The 16,106-nt window shown below is 37.3% G+C and overlaps 1 protein-coding gene across 2 annotated transcripts; it reads right to left on the bottom strand.

Moving 5' to 3' along the window:
* Positions 1-769: 769 nt before the first annotated feature.
* On the bottom strand, positions 770-15,975 carry LOC122572850 (neurogenic protein big brain). Of its 2 annotated transcripts, XM_043738409.1 has the most exons (5): positions 15,698-15,975; positions 14,023-14,257; positions 13,263-13,389; positions 3,612-3,819; positions 770-3,057 (listed from the first exon to the last, which is right to left on the bottom strand). In XM_043738409.1, the coding sequence occupies exons 2-5, from the start codon at positions 14,246-14,248 to the stop codon at positions 1,918-1,920; spliced, it is 1,701 nt and encodes a 566-aa protein (XP_043594344.1). In that variant the 5' UTR covers positions 14,249-14,257; positions 15,698-15,975; the 3' UTR covers positions 770-1,917. The 2 variants fall into 2 exon arrangements, with proteins under 2 accessions (XP_043594344.1, XP_043594343.1); XM_043738408.1 differs by lacking the exon at positions 15,698-15,975 and having other exon boundaries at positions 14,023-14,346.
* Between the last annotated feature and the right edge of the window lie 131 nt (positions 15,976-16,106).

The following is a 16,106-nucleotide window of genomic DNA, read 5'->3' as shown; positions in this document are numbered from 1 at the left end:
TGCTGATACATTTATAGAAAATTTGAAAGTGTAAAATTCCACAGAATGTACAATATATAAAGTATCCACAGTATAGTGCTTTTTATAATACTTGGTAAGTGAAACAATTTTCTATCGAGGTTTTATTTGTTTAATTATATTCTCAAAAATATGAATTTGCATAAAAACCTGCAGTCTAGAGACAAATAATGAGGTCTCCTTTCTTTTCTATCTGTTAAAAACAAAAACTGATACAAAAAGAAAGAAAGACCACGTCAATGAGATACTATTATTTTCTTATTGTAAGTTTATTATTGTTTCCTCTGTATTATATATTTTTATTATAAGTTAATAAACCTTTAAATGATCCATGTTCATATAACATTTTTTGCTTGATTATATACATAGACTATAAATATGAGATTTGGCTTCTGGAACATCCTATATAATTATTGGCGGGAACACGTACGTTAAACACAAAAATCGTTTTTACCATAATAAAAGCGATATTAGTCTATGTAAAAGTCTGCTGTACGATAACAGAAAATGTAATCTCCAGTGGAAAACAGTATGTTAAGTTTTAGTTATTATTCTTATTTTGATTTCGTTATTAAGATAGATTTTAATTTCCTTCAATAGATGTCGCTTTTCTTAATATCGCTTTTGAAGCAGTTACGAATTAACGAGGATATTGGCAAAAAATGACGAAGAAAATTGTTTGTTAGAATATTTAACATATGTATGTGTTTTGATTTATTTTCTGTAATTGTAGCAAAAAATAAGCAAATAATTCGTTGTTTTAGAGATGTTTATTGTCGAATCTTTTTGCTAGGTACGTACATATATGAAGGTAACAATAATCCTACTAGTCCTATAATCTATAATAAGAATAATAAATATAAAATTCAATATATACAAAAGACTATAAAAGACTGTTCCTCGAATTCTATCGTTCTTTACGTTCTTCAAATATTAATTCATAAATGCTCATACTTTCATCCATTACATTAAATTACTTTATACCATATTGACTTTATTTCTTAAAATATAGTATCTTAATACATACATTGTATGATGTTTAAATAGTATAAAGTTTTTCTCACTTTGTTAGACCGAAAATCGATCACATCGATTTATACGAAACAGAGCAGATGCAGCAAAAATTCTCAAATTTGATCTTCGATATATAATAAACTCTTCTTTTTCTTTCTATAAATGTCATATATAAAAAAGTATTTGTGAGATCAGTCTTGTGTGACAAAACACTGATTAAAATTCTAACCAGTTTGCTTTATCGATTGATTCAAAAGTTAGGAGTTTGATAATTAACCATTCAAAAATCAAAGTTTATTGCTTTCGAATGTCTTCCAGATAGCCGTACAACGATCAATACCTTGATAGATTGTGACAGTTAATTAAAAAATTAATCTAATAATGCCCGACGTCGGAGAAAGTGAAAGGCCTATATGTCCCATGGTGGGAAACAATGAAATAGCTTCTTCAGTTCATTCAATTCATCACGACGAATCTCGATGAAAAGATCTTTACAATTGTCACTGAAAAATATCAACACTAAATCCATTTCTAGGGAAATACGGTAAACATTATTATTCCTTCCAGAGTCTATGGGACATTGTAATCTAACCATTATCAATATCAGTATTATTTTCTAGGGTATTCCATTCCTCTATATTCTCCTGCTATCATCATCACGCTACAAAATGGCACTACAATATCTTTTTTCCTCAACGAAACCTTCAACTTTAATTTCGAATGACATTCAGTCCTATTCAATGGTCCTATATAATTTTTATTGTCCAACAAACTTCTCCATTCTTTTGACAATCACTACACGTCTTTCCGAAGCTGCTAATAATCATTCAGCCAATCATGTAGCAGTCTTATAAAAAATGATCACCAAATCCATGAAATTTATAGTCAATATTGAGGATTTGGCGAATTTCTTTGAAAATTATTTTGCTGGTTCTGTTGCAATGGCCCAGCTGGACTGGGTCTTCCTTGTTCGCGGTACTGAGGAGGACCAGGTGGTCCGTTAGGGGGACCCGTTGATCCAGGAGGTCCAGGTACCTTTCCGTAATTGCCTCGCGTCGAACCTTGATAACTGCCATACGCAGAATCGTCACTGCGTCTAGAAATATGCCCGTACATGCTTTCCGGTCTTCTAGAGTTTGCTGCGTTATCAGAGCAAGTGGATATCGTTCCATTCTGATGCTGCTGTTGTTGTTGCTGCTGCTGCTGTTGTTGTTGTGGCTGATGATGATTTTGAGTGGATGATTGGACATTTGGACCTGACTGTTGAGAATTCTGACTACTCGGAGGAGGAGCTGGAGCTCGGCCATATATGCTGGACCCCGTAGATACACCATAGATACCATTCTCCCTCGTACTGAGACTTGTGGAAATTCCTCTGATTCCATAAATGCTCTGCGTGCACTGTTGCAGTTGATTCTGCATATTTTGGTTGGTACTGTTATGATTTTGAGAATTTTGATTCTGACCATTTGATCCATTTTGCTGTTGACTGTCTCTTCCTGAATTTGAACCTGTTTGACCTATTCTAATCGGGTATAGGCTTTGTGCGGGGGCTAGAGGACCCGGTTTGGGGATCATTAGGCCGTCTCGGGTTCCGGAAGTCGATTTAGCGTATACACTTTGTGAACGATTTAAATTTGCCCTGGTTAAGGGTGGGGATTTACAGTAGAGCGATTTGGTTCCCCCGTAAATGGATTCGACACGTTCTAAGGCTGTCGGAGGCGTACTGTAGATCGAGGAAGATGCTCCAGCAACTGGACGATAGGTTGCATAGGCGCTGGGGAATTTGGGACCCGTTGGTTTGTCCAGATCGTCGTAGGTGTCCTCGTCGGATCTCATTGACGAATTGTCACCGTCGTCCATATCCCGTGGGTCTCTAGATCGTTTGGGATTTAGAACATACTCGTGAAGAAGGGCTGCCACTGCGCTTCCGGACATTGGACCTACCCAGTACACCCAATGGTTGTCCCAACGATTGGTGACGAATGCTGGTCCAAGTGCGCGTGCGGGATTTAAGAATGGACTCTGAAATATAATTAAAAATATTTGTTATAATTTAGTAGTGATTTATTCATCTATGTTTTTTTTATTTGTATAATTGTTATTCATGTTTGTTTTATATTTTTTAAACTGTGTGCGGGACGGAAGTGATACCGAATGCGCAAGTTAACAAACGTGCATTTCTTACGTTCCTATTTTCTTGTACGAAGCACGGTAAAACGTATTTTTCTGTTTGGAGTATATTGTACATGTGTTTCGAAGCAGGTGGAACCGAGAGATTGAATTCTTTTTTCTCTTTTCTTTCTTTCTTTCTTTCTTAGTCCTCCCTATCCGACATTTCCTTCTCTGCTAAACTGCAGGTGCTGTTTAAAGACACGAACGTGAGGCTGATTCGAAAGGAATCGAGAGCCGCTTTGGATAGACCGGTTACGGAAAAGAATGCGTACAACGGAAGGTAAAACAAGGAAAAAAAGGACTACTTTCTTAGACGTTCTCATACTAACACGATATTTTTCTCTTTCATCAAGGAGAACTTTGTGCTTCAATCGAAGCTTGGACCGAAAGTAGTATATACTTACCGAAACCAAAGTGGCTGCCGTGTAAGCTGCAGCTAATACGCCAGCTGGTTTCGAAGAAACTGACATTGGCAGTATTTTTGAGCATTCTGAGGTAAAATGAGATAGGACAATCAGCACAGAAAGTGCTAATTCTACCAAGAGCCTCTCGATAGGCCCTCCGAGACGACCTACGGAAGTTAAGGTCTGCGTATTGGAAGGTGTAGTCACTCTATAACAAATAAAATTGAGTTACTTAATTATTGAATGCATTATGTAGGTAAGAAGAATTAAATAAACTTAGGTTATAATAGAAAAGCGTAAAAATTATCGATCAGTTTTTCAAAATAATTCCTGCGTATGACGCATCATAGTGTAATATACAATGATTTTCCTATTGAAGGTTACTGTAACAGCGACACCCGGCATAAAAGCCCCCTGCAGCAAGTCAGTCCCAGTGGTGTAATGTTTATATTAGTCGGTGCATCGTCGAGCCTATGGGCTTCATTCATCGCCCCTCCCCCTCCCTATCGACGTGTTTCTTTTGCATATAATCTCGTTAATTTTCTCAGTTCGTACAATCACACGGGGCTACAGACGCACGACCTTTTTTGTTTTGTACAGTGACCAGAATGGTATTGGACATCAATAAGAATTTCATATTGGTGAATCTCGATTTATAATCACTGCCCATTGATAAAATTAAAATCTTATATTTTATACTTGATGTTTCAAAAATAAAATACTCAACAATTTATCTGATAAAAAGAAAAATTACAAAATAATGGAATTTAGGATTTTAATATTTGAAAGTCATTAGGAATGTTGCTTGCTGAATGTTAATGCGAAGTCTTTTATAAATATGTTTTAGCACGTTATATAATATTAACATTAATTTATTTTCAGACGCATGTCATTTATCTTGAGTGGATTAATAGAAACAATCAAGTTCAAAGTAATTGATACACGAGATCAATATTAACAAAAAATTAAAAAGATGAACCTCTATATGTAGGCGCCTTTCGAAGTGCAGAGTATGATGCAATTCTGAGGGAGAAATGGATTTAATCTTACCGCTAAATGCACTGAATCCCTGTCCCTCTGAAATTTATCATCACGTGTATCGGCGAAAATTCTCCCCTGTTTAGAGTGTGATGCAGATAGGAGCTCCCTTTCTTTCTTTTTCTTGCTCTATTCAGCCTCTTTATGTCGAGAGGCCTCGTGATCGTGTCACAAGAGAGCGAATTGATGAAATCAGAAATGCAGATCATGACCGCACAATTGGGATTAAATGTATCGTCTGTGGTTGAGGGTGGAAACAAGGAAAAAATGAGATCTCGCATCCCTTTTAGGGCAGCCAGAGTGATAAGCGGATTTTTGATCGATCTTTTTCCTTTAGTAGACAATAGTCACATTGGTCATAGCAACCTTTTATGCTGAAGCTAGCGTGGGAAGATAATATTCTGTGAGTTTTTTTTTTAATATCATGATATGATATTATTTTTTATGTAATCGTAAGTAATCGCTTTTAGAATATACTTTAATATTTAAAACGCGTTTAAAGAGGCCGAAGGGACTTCGTTCCATTTTAATCCCCTTTAAGAGACCTATTTTGACCCTAGACAGAAAGGGAACACTCTTTGCACCTACTCTTTGCTGCGAGAGCGCGGACTAGCCTCCATTTTCTCTACTCTAAAAGCCTTTTCGTAACAAAAAGCTACAAGTATAGCCTGAAAATATTTCAAGCAATCCTACTTGAACCTTACATTAGAACTAATACTTAGAAAACCAGTAAATCCTTCATTTTCCATCATATACCCTTCCCTTATGATTATCGTTTAAAACTGATCTCTCTTTTTTCACACTCCACGATACTTTTTTGGTCCACCGTCATTCGATATTTCTTAGAAGAGTTTTACAAGGAATGTTCCCATAGCTGACGGTCTTTTTCTCACGTTTTCCGCTCGAGAAGATACGGTCATTCAGCCACGACTCGTTTCGTCGTTTAATCCTACATGCACTTGACTCGAGAGACCGCGTGCAACCTGTACCCTATATTCGCATGGGGGTAACTGAACCCCAGAAAGACCCTCAAGGATCCAGCGAGGGCTACAACGTTTAAAATAAATTTCAATTCAGAGCCAGAAGGGGTGTGTATCACTTTCACTAGACCTCTGTCGTGTTTAACGAGCTATTGATATCTTCCACCCACCAGAACTCCCCTCTGTAGAGTGGTTAGGATATATACGTATGTAAGCTACGTACTCTAGTCGTTAGCGGCCCCTTTCCTGGCCCCCTTTTTTGACCAGGAAAACCGTCACATGTGTGTGATACGTGTTAAAGCCCAGGCGAGATCTACAGTGATTCCATTCTAAAGTCTTGCCCTATGGGAAAGTTCAGGTGCTCCAGTGGTTGTGGTTAAACCAGAAAATTAGGTTCACGGTGAACTACCGATGTAGGGCGGTCGATTGTGGGAAGTTTTGCAAGAAGCTTGACCAGTCTTCCCTTATGGGACAAACTGTATCGAATGTTACGCCTGATGGAATTGCATTCAGAAATTTTATGGTGTATAGAGAAGCAAGTATTTTTAGCATATTTATTCGAAGGTAGCCTGAATACGGGTAATATTTCTTTCATTCTTTACGGTATCCGGGCCAGTTTCCTGTCACCTTCTTTTTAAAAAATCAGCGAGGAGATGAGACGATTAATTCCAGACATTTTTCTTGAGAACAGTGCAGTTTCCTGCACGAACATCATCGACTATAGAAATCCAAGGCGACAAAGCACAGGAATTCTTTGAAAGGACAAAACAGATCGACCCTCAGATTTCTATCCTCCTCGTCGTGAATGGGAAACATGTGAAAAAGGGGCCAGGAAGTGCGTACACCCACGAGGATCCATTGCGACACAATAAACGCTGCTGACCGCGTTTTTCTTACTTTTATCCTACGTTCGTTCATCAAAGTTTACGTTTCAATCTTTAATGCAAAATTAGAATTCATTCATTGAGAAAAACTTTTATCAATTAGAAAACTCTATACTCCAAATTATTCCTTTATAAACAGATTCAGTTATGTATAATTAGAAAGCCACGATATTTAATCATCTACTTTAAAATGTTATAAAAAATATTTCCTCCTTAAATTTAAGTGTCTAATCTGTGTGAAAGTTTTCTTATTACAATTTTTAAAATTTGTTTAATCAAATGAAATTAATTGCATGTAAATATGTTCTTTTAGCCACAAGTGTAAGAACACCAAAGATAATTAACAATGGAGAAAATTTCACGTACCTATATACAATCGATTCACTAGGGCGATTATACCCTGGCAGATTCATGGCGGCGATGTCTAACAATAAGTTCTAAAAGAATCTTATTGACCTGTTAAGATACGAGAGAGAAAGAAACCGTGGCAGCTGGCCTGGAAGATCGTTGCGGATCCTCCTCCTTTATAGAATCCTATATAAATCGTGGACCGTGCCTTTCTACAGGGAAACACGTGCCAGCCACATGTTGCATAAAAGGAATCGTCAGTGGTCCTTTCGAATATCCATAGCGTAAAGTCGCAATCACAAAGGAGCTAGAGCCCATAAATGATTCTCTTTCGACCGAAGGATACGAAACAGCGGCAGATGTTTTCCGTCTTTACCTCTTCAAATATGTCGAATTCGGTATGTACACGCGTTTCGAAGGGATATAAGATAACAATAGTTGTTTCGTCTTCCGAAGCTTTGGAAAAGCTTAGTTAGTCGTTAAAAAGCTTTCGATATTTATAGTATCATCATTTTGATTTTAAAAAAAAAATTTGTTGTACCAAGATATTGCTTAGAATGTTTTCAAGTACAAAATTTGTAACTCTAATTAAGGTTGTATAATTTTTAATTCGAATTTCATATGAATTTGCAATGTGAGTTGTATTAACATTCTGCAAAATCTAAATTTTATTGTATTTGCAATAAAAGCTATATTCTAAAGTGTTTGAAGAAACAGTTTTTAAGTTATCTTTTTAGTTGGGAAAGAAATCATGATTATTCACGAACTCACGTTAAGAAATGGATTTCATGCAGGGCCAACAGGCTGGCTGCGCATGCATCTAATCTCACAACCTACGATCATGGAACGGAACGATTCTTAAGAACGAACACGTGGTTGTGACCATCTGTTAGCATCCTGCTTCGTTCATCCTACCCTAAGTTAGAGCCTTCTCGCCTTGCTAGTTCTTTCCTCCTGCACATAGAAGATCGACACATAGGTATCAATCCTTTCAAGGCTATTTGATTTCTTAAACTCCAAGGTAATCATATTTTTAATCTTTCTCCAAAAGAGAATAAAACGATATATTATAACACATTTTTAGGAAAAGTTGAAAGCTGTTTAAGTTACATCGTATAACAACAAAGTAATGGACTATTAACTAGAAGAGAATTATACAATACAGAAGAATAAAAAATGCACAGAATAGAATAAATCAATAACATAACACAATAAACACAATAACAGAACAGAAGAAATCCTCAATCCCGAAAATTAATCCTCATAAAATACCAAAAGCAATTTATATCGAGTTTCTCACAGAAGTTTAAACACTAAGGATCTCAGCTTCTTATCACCTTCACCAACTCTTCATGAAACCACTACAAGGAACACAAGGCGTAAACTTTCCCAGCATGCAATACGCTCAAATATTTAGTTTAGGGGGCGACATCGTGCGCTTTTAGCTGAGAGTCAGAGATTTTAAGAGGTGCGTGAAAGACCGTCACATGTTCCTTGCTTTTTTCCTCATCATCAGCCGCTCCGAATTTATTTTTACTAACGAAGAGGTATGTTCTTGCGTCGCCTACTTGTCACAGGACACCGTCGACGACTGGAATAACATTTCCACGGAGGAATAACCGTCGCATATGAGTCAAAGTTGTAAAAGCTAGAATATCGCGGAGATCGTTTAGGCGGGCCGCTTTGTGTCCTCGGTAAAAGGTGTTCCAAGCAGGTAAAACATTCCTATTGAAACGGTTCTACCTGACCCACCTGGCTTTCACGCTACATTTTCGACTCGACAACAGTTTCTCCCCATGCATATGGATATCAAAAAAGCACTAGCTACATGAAACGCAAAATCTCTGATAGCTAGATTAAAAATATATCGCGAACAATCTATACATATATTGAAAACAAAATTTTCGTTAATTACACTGATTAGATAAAAAATTAAAGTATCTTTAATTTATAATATTCAAGCACGAGTGTATCTTTGACAATTAATGGCGCATAGATATATATTTGATTGGTCGACGAATTATCTTCAAAGAAAATTTGAAGGGAGATCCTAAGTTGGCTGGAAGTATTGAAGAAGGTTCTCGAAATCACAGCTTAAGAACCCAATATCGAAGGCTTTTGAAAAAGCTTGGATATTACTTGTCGACTGTAAATCTCTCCCTTTGGAAGACCGCCTTCATTCGATGAATGATATTTCTCAACCGTGACGTATTTTCTTTGTATGTACGTCAATTCTTTAAAAATACGACGCTCGAAGTCGAGCGATTTATTCTTTATTTTTCATCTTATTTTATTGTATCTTTCATTAAAATAGATTTCAATTCAATTAATCACATTGCAGTTTCGAATGTGGTCATAGAGCGACGCGACAAGAATTAATTGCTCCGAATTTTGAGACTGAACGTGGCTGGGTATCATAGATAGCTTTGGAGAACAGGAAATGTGCGACGGGGCTGTTTCTTCGCTGGACATCCGGCTCGCCACGCGTCTGCGTGTGTCTTGCTTGACGTCACAACACACACCTGCTTCCTCACAGCTGTTCCCCAGTCCAGTGGTGGCAAACTCCCTTGACAAATAGTTTTATACCACCGCGTCCATCTCCCTTTAGAATTTTTCTCCTTAGAAAAATCTCGGTCGACGTGCTTGGACTACTCCTTTTGTTTCACAAATAAAAAGATAATTGGATATGGCCTCTTGTAATAATTATTTGACTTTATAAATTATATCGCACATGTGTTTCAAATGCCCTGTGTTAAAAGAACATCAAAATCATCACAGCAGGATATCAAGGGCAAAGAATGAAAAATTACAAAAATAATATTTAACCATTGTTTTCTAGAATTTATTTTTTTTTTTTTTTGTTAATATTATAAACAGTTTCTCATTTTTCCTAAAAATCTTGTTTCAGTAGCGTTACTTTAAAAAAATATGTGCGATATGGTAATTTATTATAAATCTTCATATCCTTCCCTGAAGTTTAAAGCTTACAATTAATTTTTTATGAAGATATGTCATGGATCTTTTTCTTTACGTATCTGTACTGTGGAAAAAGTATATATGAGGATAATGGGAGAATCTTGTAACGTGTTGATGAAACGATACTAAATCCTTTCCGGATAGTTAGACTCGCGATTCTCCCATAATCTCTGGGTCGTGTCAGTTCGGTTTACGATTTATCTGCTCGGCTGCCCGTCCATTTCATTTTTTATTTATATTTCAGGGAAGTATCGTACTGGGAGCTGCCAACCCTCTATGAACGTAAGGATACGTGTTTTACAAACGCCATATACACACACATACGGCATCGATTGACCCAGTCGCAACAGATGCAAGAATCGTGTTATTTCTTTCTTCATCTCTCCCGCTGCCGCCTCTTTTTCCTTTGGCTCTCCTTTTTTCTCATTGGGATGGACGTACTCCCCAGAGACATTTCTGGAAGGGATGACGAACCCGACTGGTTAACTAGAGTATTGTTCGATTATTATTTCGGTACATATCGCGTACTTGTTATCTCTTTGTGCGGTCATATGGTGGTCTAAGGGTGATGCCACCGCGGATGACAGATCTGTCGTATGGAATCGTCAGAAGTATCCGTGTTCATCCACAATTTCATACTACGTAACATTTCGTTCAATCCATATAAGGAATTTTTTACGAAGAATTATTTAAAACACAAATTTTAAATCTAATTTATACCATCTTAGTTTTCAAGGTTCAATAATCATGGTTATTTCTTTCTCATAGATATTTAATTTTGAAACAGTCACTAAGGAAAAACGTCGTAATTTTTTCAACACGCAGAAAACCTTAACGGATGGATAATGATGTTCAGGGCGTATCTGCGGTGAATCGTACGGGGTGTTCTTACCTTTCCCCGACCACAGAGTATCGATGGTGTTCACGAGGGTGTTCAGTAAGTTATTATACAGGGGCACTCTTCTATTCTATGGCTCTCATGGAACAACATCAGGGGTCTGCAACTTCCATGCAACCTGTGCCAACCTGTAATTTCTGATCGCAGAATGAACAATCCCCAGTTATCTTTTTACATCATTACCAGTTATCATATCATTAATTGCATCTTCATTCATCTTCGTACTATGTATTCCTTTCTATAATTCTTTACGATTTCATCTTTTTAGATATATCAAAGACGACATTCCGAAGAGACAACGACGAAGTAAAGGAATGACAGAAAGAAAAAGTATAAGAAAGAAGAAAGCGAAGAAGACGATGATAAAAGGAGAAAGGGAGGACAATGATCCTCGAGAACGCAGAAAACATCTGCTCTGGCTCCGGATCGCAGCGTGTCCTCCTTCAATGAGGGGCGATTGCGTTGTGAAACTTGTCCCACCTCGGCGCGTATAGGTATTCATTATCCTCGTCTCTGGTGCCTGGTCGATCCTTTTTCCGCACGATCTTTTTTGGTCCATGGAACATCTGCGGCAGCTGCGAGGCGGTGGCCTGCCGCAGCGTACACGGAACGAGGCAGGTGCTTACCTTCGAAGAAGCTTCTCCATCTAGCCCTGCCAATTACGCGTGCCTCTTTCTGCCTCTCCCACTCTCCTCCTGTCTCTTCCTCGTCTCCCTTCGTTCTTCTCTTTGCAATTTTTTCACCGATACACGCTGAATAACCGAGTATAATTAAATAGTCTGAATTATGGTTTCGAAGCGGTCGAATATGTTATAATAATCTATTGAAGTTTTGAGGATTAGATGTTTGCCTTAATAATTACTTGGTGTTGCAAAGAAAAGTTTGATGATGTTTATCTTATATGAAGTTCATGGATCATTGCAATGAAACTTGTACTCTTTGATACTACATCATATATCGTGGAGATACACATAGGAGACATCTATATCTATAATTTCTTGAGAAAAAGCGTACACTTTAAAGTATCATTTCTACGCTTCGGTGAATTTAGAATTGTCTTGGATAACCCATGGTGATTCTCAACAAAAGGGAAAGCAATTGTTTTCAAGAAACGAGAAGAAAGAGAAATAATGATCCATGTCTGAACTACATTTTTTATCGTAGTATCTGTTCTCTTTCTCTCTACGATAACGGTCGAAGAAGAGATTTGACATAAGTGATGGTACCTTGGAAGTTCGTCGTCCCCATCTTCATTTTTTTCTCGCCCTCTTGCGACGCGAGATCCTTTAACCACGGGCAAAATCGAGGCACGTGCACCAAGTTGCACACGGCCAATCTCTTTCTTCTCTCCATCCAACCAGAGAGAAAAAAAATATTATAGCAGCGTGCTCACGCGCTCCTGATCATCGCCTGCTCGCGAAAACTTGCTGCCCCGTTGAATTATAGACTATCCACGCGGGCTTTATAGGTTAATAATAGAGACGTGAATATCGATGAACATATAATAACGACTCGTGAGTACTTATTTTAAAGTACAAGTATAAATCAGCCAGTTCTTACAATTATATAGTTAATAGCCAGCAGCCACGTAAAGAGATATAAAGCATTCTACAGAGTGACACAAAAGTAACGCAATACAATATTTTAAATACTTGAAAATGATTTGCTATGAAACATGTAGCTTATATTTATATATTTTAATTTGTACATTTTCAGTAACTCCTCTTGTACATCATTTTTATACATAATTCCAATTGAAGTAAGTAAGTAGAAGTTTCTAAGCTGTAACTTTGAATCGTTTCAGATCCAGCGGGCAATTTTATGCTCTGTTCAAGGCACACGTACTCGAAAAACAGCACATATAGTAGGAAGGCTTCTCAAGGATTCAGCTAGATATCAAAGAGATTCACAGGAAAAACATAGTTATTTATATTGCATGTTAGCATATGAAGATTACGCAGAAATGTATGTATATGCGTTACTAATCAACCACGATCGACTTATCTAAGGTAGGTTATCGAGAACGCTCTATATACCTTCTTACATTTCTGCTGCCTACGTTAAACAATTTAAATCTTGGTAAAGATTTTAAGAAACGGATGTGTTTATTATTTACGTAAAAGGTGTATGACGGTGATACCGTTGATTTCAGAGGGCTTTTAAAAATGGTTAAGACATCTTGAAGGGAAGGGAAAGCTTCCGGGGCTCGACTACGCGGCCTTCTCGGATTCCATATCTAGCAGCTGCCCTCTTGGGGCTCCGTATCTCCGATTTTTTCTACACCCTGCTGCTTTCGTGTGTGTACATAGACACTCGAAGGAAGTTTTTGCTTTGAAAAAAATACTGCGTTCAACCCTTTTCACTCAAAGTGTCAAAATTTATAGACTTCTGAACTATATATTATAGAAGTTGAAAAACTTATTAACTACATTTGTTTTAACTACTACATGATAATGATATCATAACAAGAATGCAAAGGGTTGGAAGCTGTTTATTGGTCTTGCGAGTTTTTAAAGCAATCACTCACCCATACAGCATCGCAGCTCCGGCTATACCGCCTCCACACTGTGCGGCAATGTACAGAGCAGCTCGGAGTAAGGAGATTCGTCGACACAAAGCGAAAGATAGTGAGACTGCTGGATTCACGTGGCCACCTGCATGACAGACATTTTATTACGAGTTTTATTATAAGTTTAACATATATTTTTTTATACAAGATAAGCGGAACTTATATTTTATATGTTCTATATATATCAAAACAGAAATTATACAAAATAATATATCTATATCAAAATTGCTAATAATAAAAAGATTTAGATAAGACTTAAATTAAAATCAAAGCATATTCTTGGAAGGGACACGAATATGTTTTATTTAGATGACAAGACGAACGATAATGAAACAGATTACACAAGATGTAAGCCTGAAATACTATATTATATGCCATTTAGGGCACTCTCTCGTACACGTTCTGCTGTACGCGTGGTGTGCTGTGTTTCTATCGGCCACTATAATCGGTTAATGAGCCAATCGAGAATGAAACCATGAGGACCGAGTACAAATGACGTGACAGTGTGGATGACAAAAGTTTCTGCCTCCGGTTTAATATCGCCCATATCCCAAAAATTGTTTTACAAATGAAAGAGATGTTAAAGTAACAAATTTATTGGATATATTATTTTGAAAATGTGGTACTATCAAAATTAAATATATAAATGACTAGAAATGTACAAAATTACAGGTAATCTTCGAAAATGTATGAATATCATATAACGCAAAAGACTTACCACTGATATGACCAAAGATGAAGCAGATCGCCGAAATCGCAAAACCGGATGCTACAGCGGTAGCTAAGACAGAGAGTCCGCTTCCGGAAACTGCGGAGGACGCGGCTGCGCCGGATACAACGAGACTGAAGAGAAAGGTAGCGAAACACTCTACAGCTACTGCTCTCCAAAGTTCCAAACTGCGAGCCTCTATCGACATAGGCGCTTTCTTCTCTGTTAGTTCCATGTTATTTTCCTTCAGGGAAGAAATCCTCGTAAGCAAGGTCACGATGTGACCGTCTAACTCTCTTGAAAACGTTTCCGTGGTCATTTTCTCTACTTAATGTTTATTAAATTTTGCAAAGAAGCAATGTAAAATAATGTATGGTAGTTTTTTGAGTTCTTTTTAAAGCATTCTTCCTACTCTATCACTTTTAGGATGCACCTATGTGTACGGAGTCACTTATTCCACACTTTCACGTGATGTCGAGTGTTCAATACGATTTGAATGGGGTTCGCGGGAAAATTACGAAGTACCGATACAATGGAAGAGCACGAGATCGAACGAGGGACAACAGTGAAGCCGATGTTGCCGGAATGGCAACGCGCTTTCGAGTGACAAGACGATCGGCGAACAAGTGGGCCCCAGACTGTGCGAGTGCCTCCACCATCGCACCGCCCCCACTCTTCGACCACCGCCAGTGCATCTGTGCCTGAACCCGAGGAAATCGGGAGGCAACCACGCGCAGCTTGTCCCAAAAAAGTACGAAATGATAGAGGGAGGGTGTTCAAGGTAAAATCGAAGTGTTAAGACAGGATGTGGTCAAGATAGTATTTGAAGAGTAATTGTAGTACTCCCAGAGGATTGGGTTCCGTTCAGGTTTCATATTTAACCCTCCAATACTATGCAACTAACTACACAGAATCCCGTTAACAGTATGCTGGCGAAATTACATGAAATGGTTCAAAAACATAATTTTATTAGGATAACATAATAATAGAAAATTATTAGAAAACACGAAGAACAGAGTATTATCACCTAAGAAATAAAAATAAAAAATAGAGTATTCCAATGTTCTATTCCAGCTTTTCTATTAGAAACATGTTACTTGATAAAAAGTTAATTATATTCTTTTCATAAAATGTAAATTTTTATTTTTCAGTCAAAGTTTTGTAAGATATGTATTTGTTAAGTTCGTATATTCCTGAAAGACAGAAGTATACTTTAATTGGAGCAATATTTAATTTTACAAGCATGAATGAACTATTAACATGTACGTAGAACGACAATGAACATTAAAAAGAATAATTACATTTACCAGAGAGAATGTCTTATTCCCACAAGTTCAAAGACTATTTTAATACCAAAGTTCCCACAAAAAGGGATGTATGCACGACGGGACGCAAACAACGATTATAATAACGTCCATTTAAATCAACTTTATACGGACGCCGGTCCAGGATGGACTGAATGTTGTGTCCAATAAATTTGCATTCACCGCAAACTCTTCAAACTTGAATATCTCGTAAAACATACCAAACTAAACATCTTAAAATATCATAATCTTATATCTTTAGTCTGTAGGATATCTCATCATCTTGAACTTCAAGAATACACTTTCCTATGTCAAGAAATTATTCATGAAATATTGGAACAAAAACTCAAAATATATTTTATATAACAAACTTTTCTTACTTTGCAATTCGCGACTGACTTCTATTTCACGTTCACTTTTGTTCTCAGAAGTCGACCCCGTCGTGTCAAGCGTGACGATTCCAAGAGGATAGCCGAGAACGAACCAGCGTAATTAAGCCACGCCAGTTCTTTACTGAGACTGTACAAGCATGTAAGTAAAGTAGACCGGGGAATGGGTAATAAATCCAGCAATTGCCGTAAATTGGAGAACTCACGTGAAGGGGGTGACAAAGAGAGCGACAGATAAAAAGCTTTTACTTTGTCGCATCTCTGTCTATAGACGAAGCAATTGCTCGAGCGATGTATGTTCCTAATCTTACAAATACAAATCTTTATATTAATACAATTATTAGATTATTATAGAAAATATTAAGATTATTACATAATCTTTACATTAGTGTTATTTATC

Source organism: Bombus pyrosoma, linkage group LG11, assembly GCF_014825855.1.
Source record: "Bombus pyrosoma isolate SC7728 linkage group LG11, ASM1482585v1, whole genome shotgun sequence".
Lineage (NCBI taxonomy): Eukaryota > Metazoa > Arthropoda > Insecta > Hymenoptera > Apidae > Bombus > Bombus pyrosoma.
The sequence above is the reverse complement of the archived record's forward strand: the minus strand, read 5'-3'. Positions and strand labels throughout refer to the sequence as shown.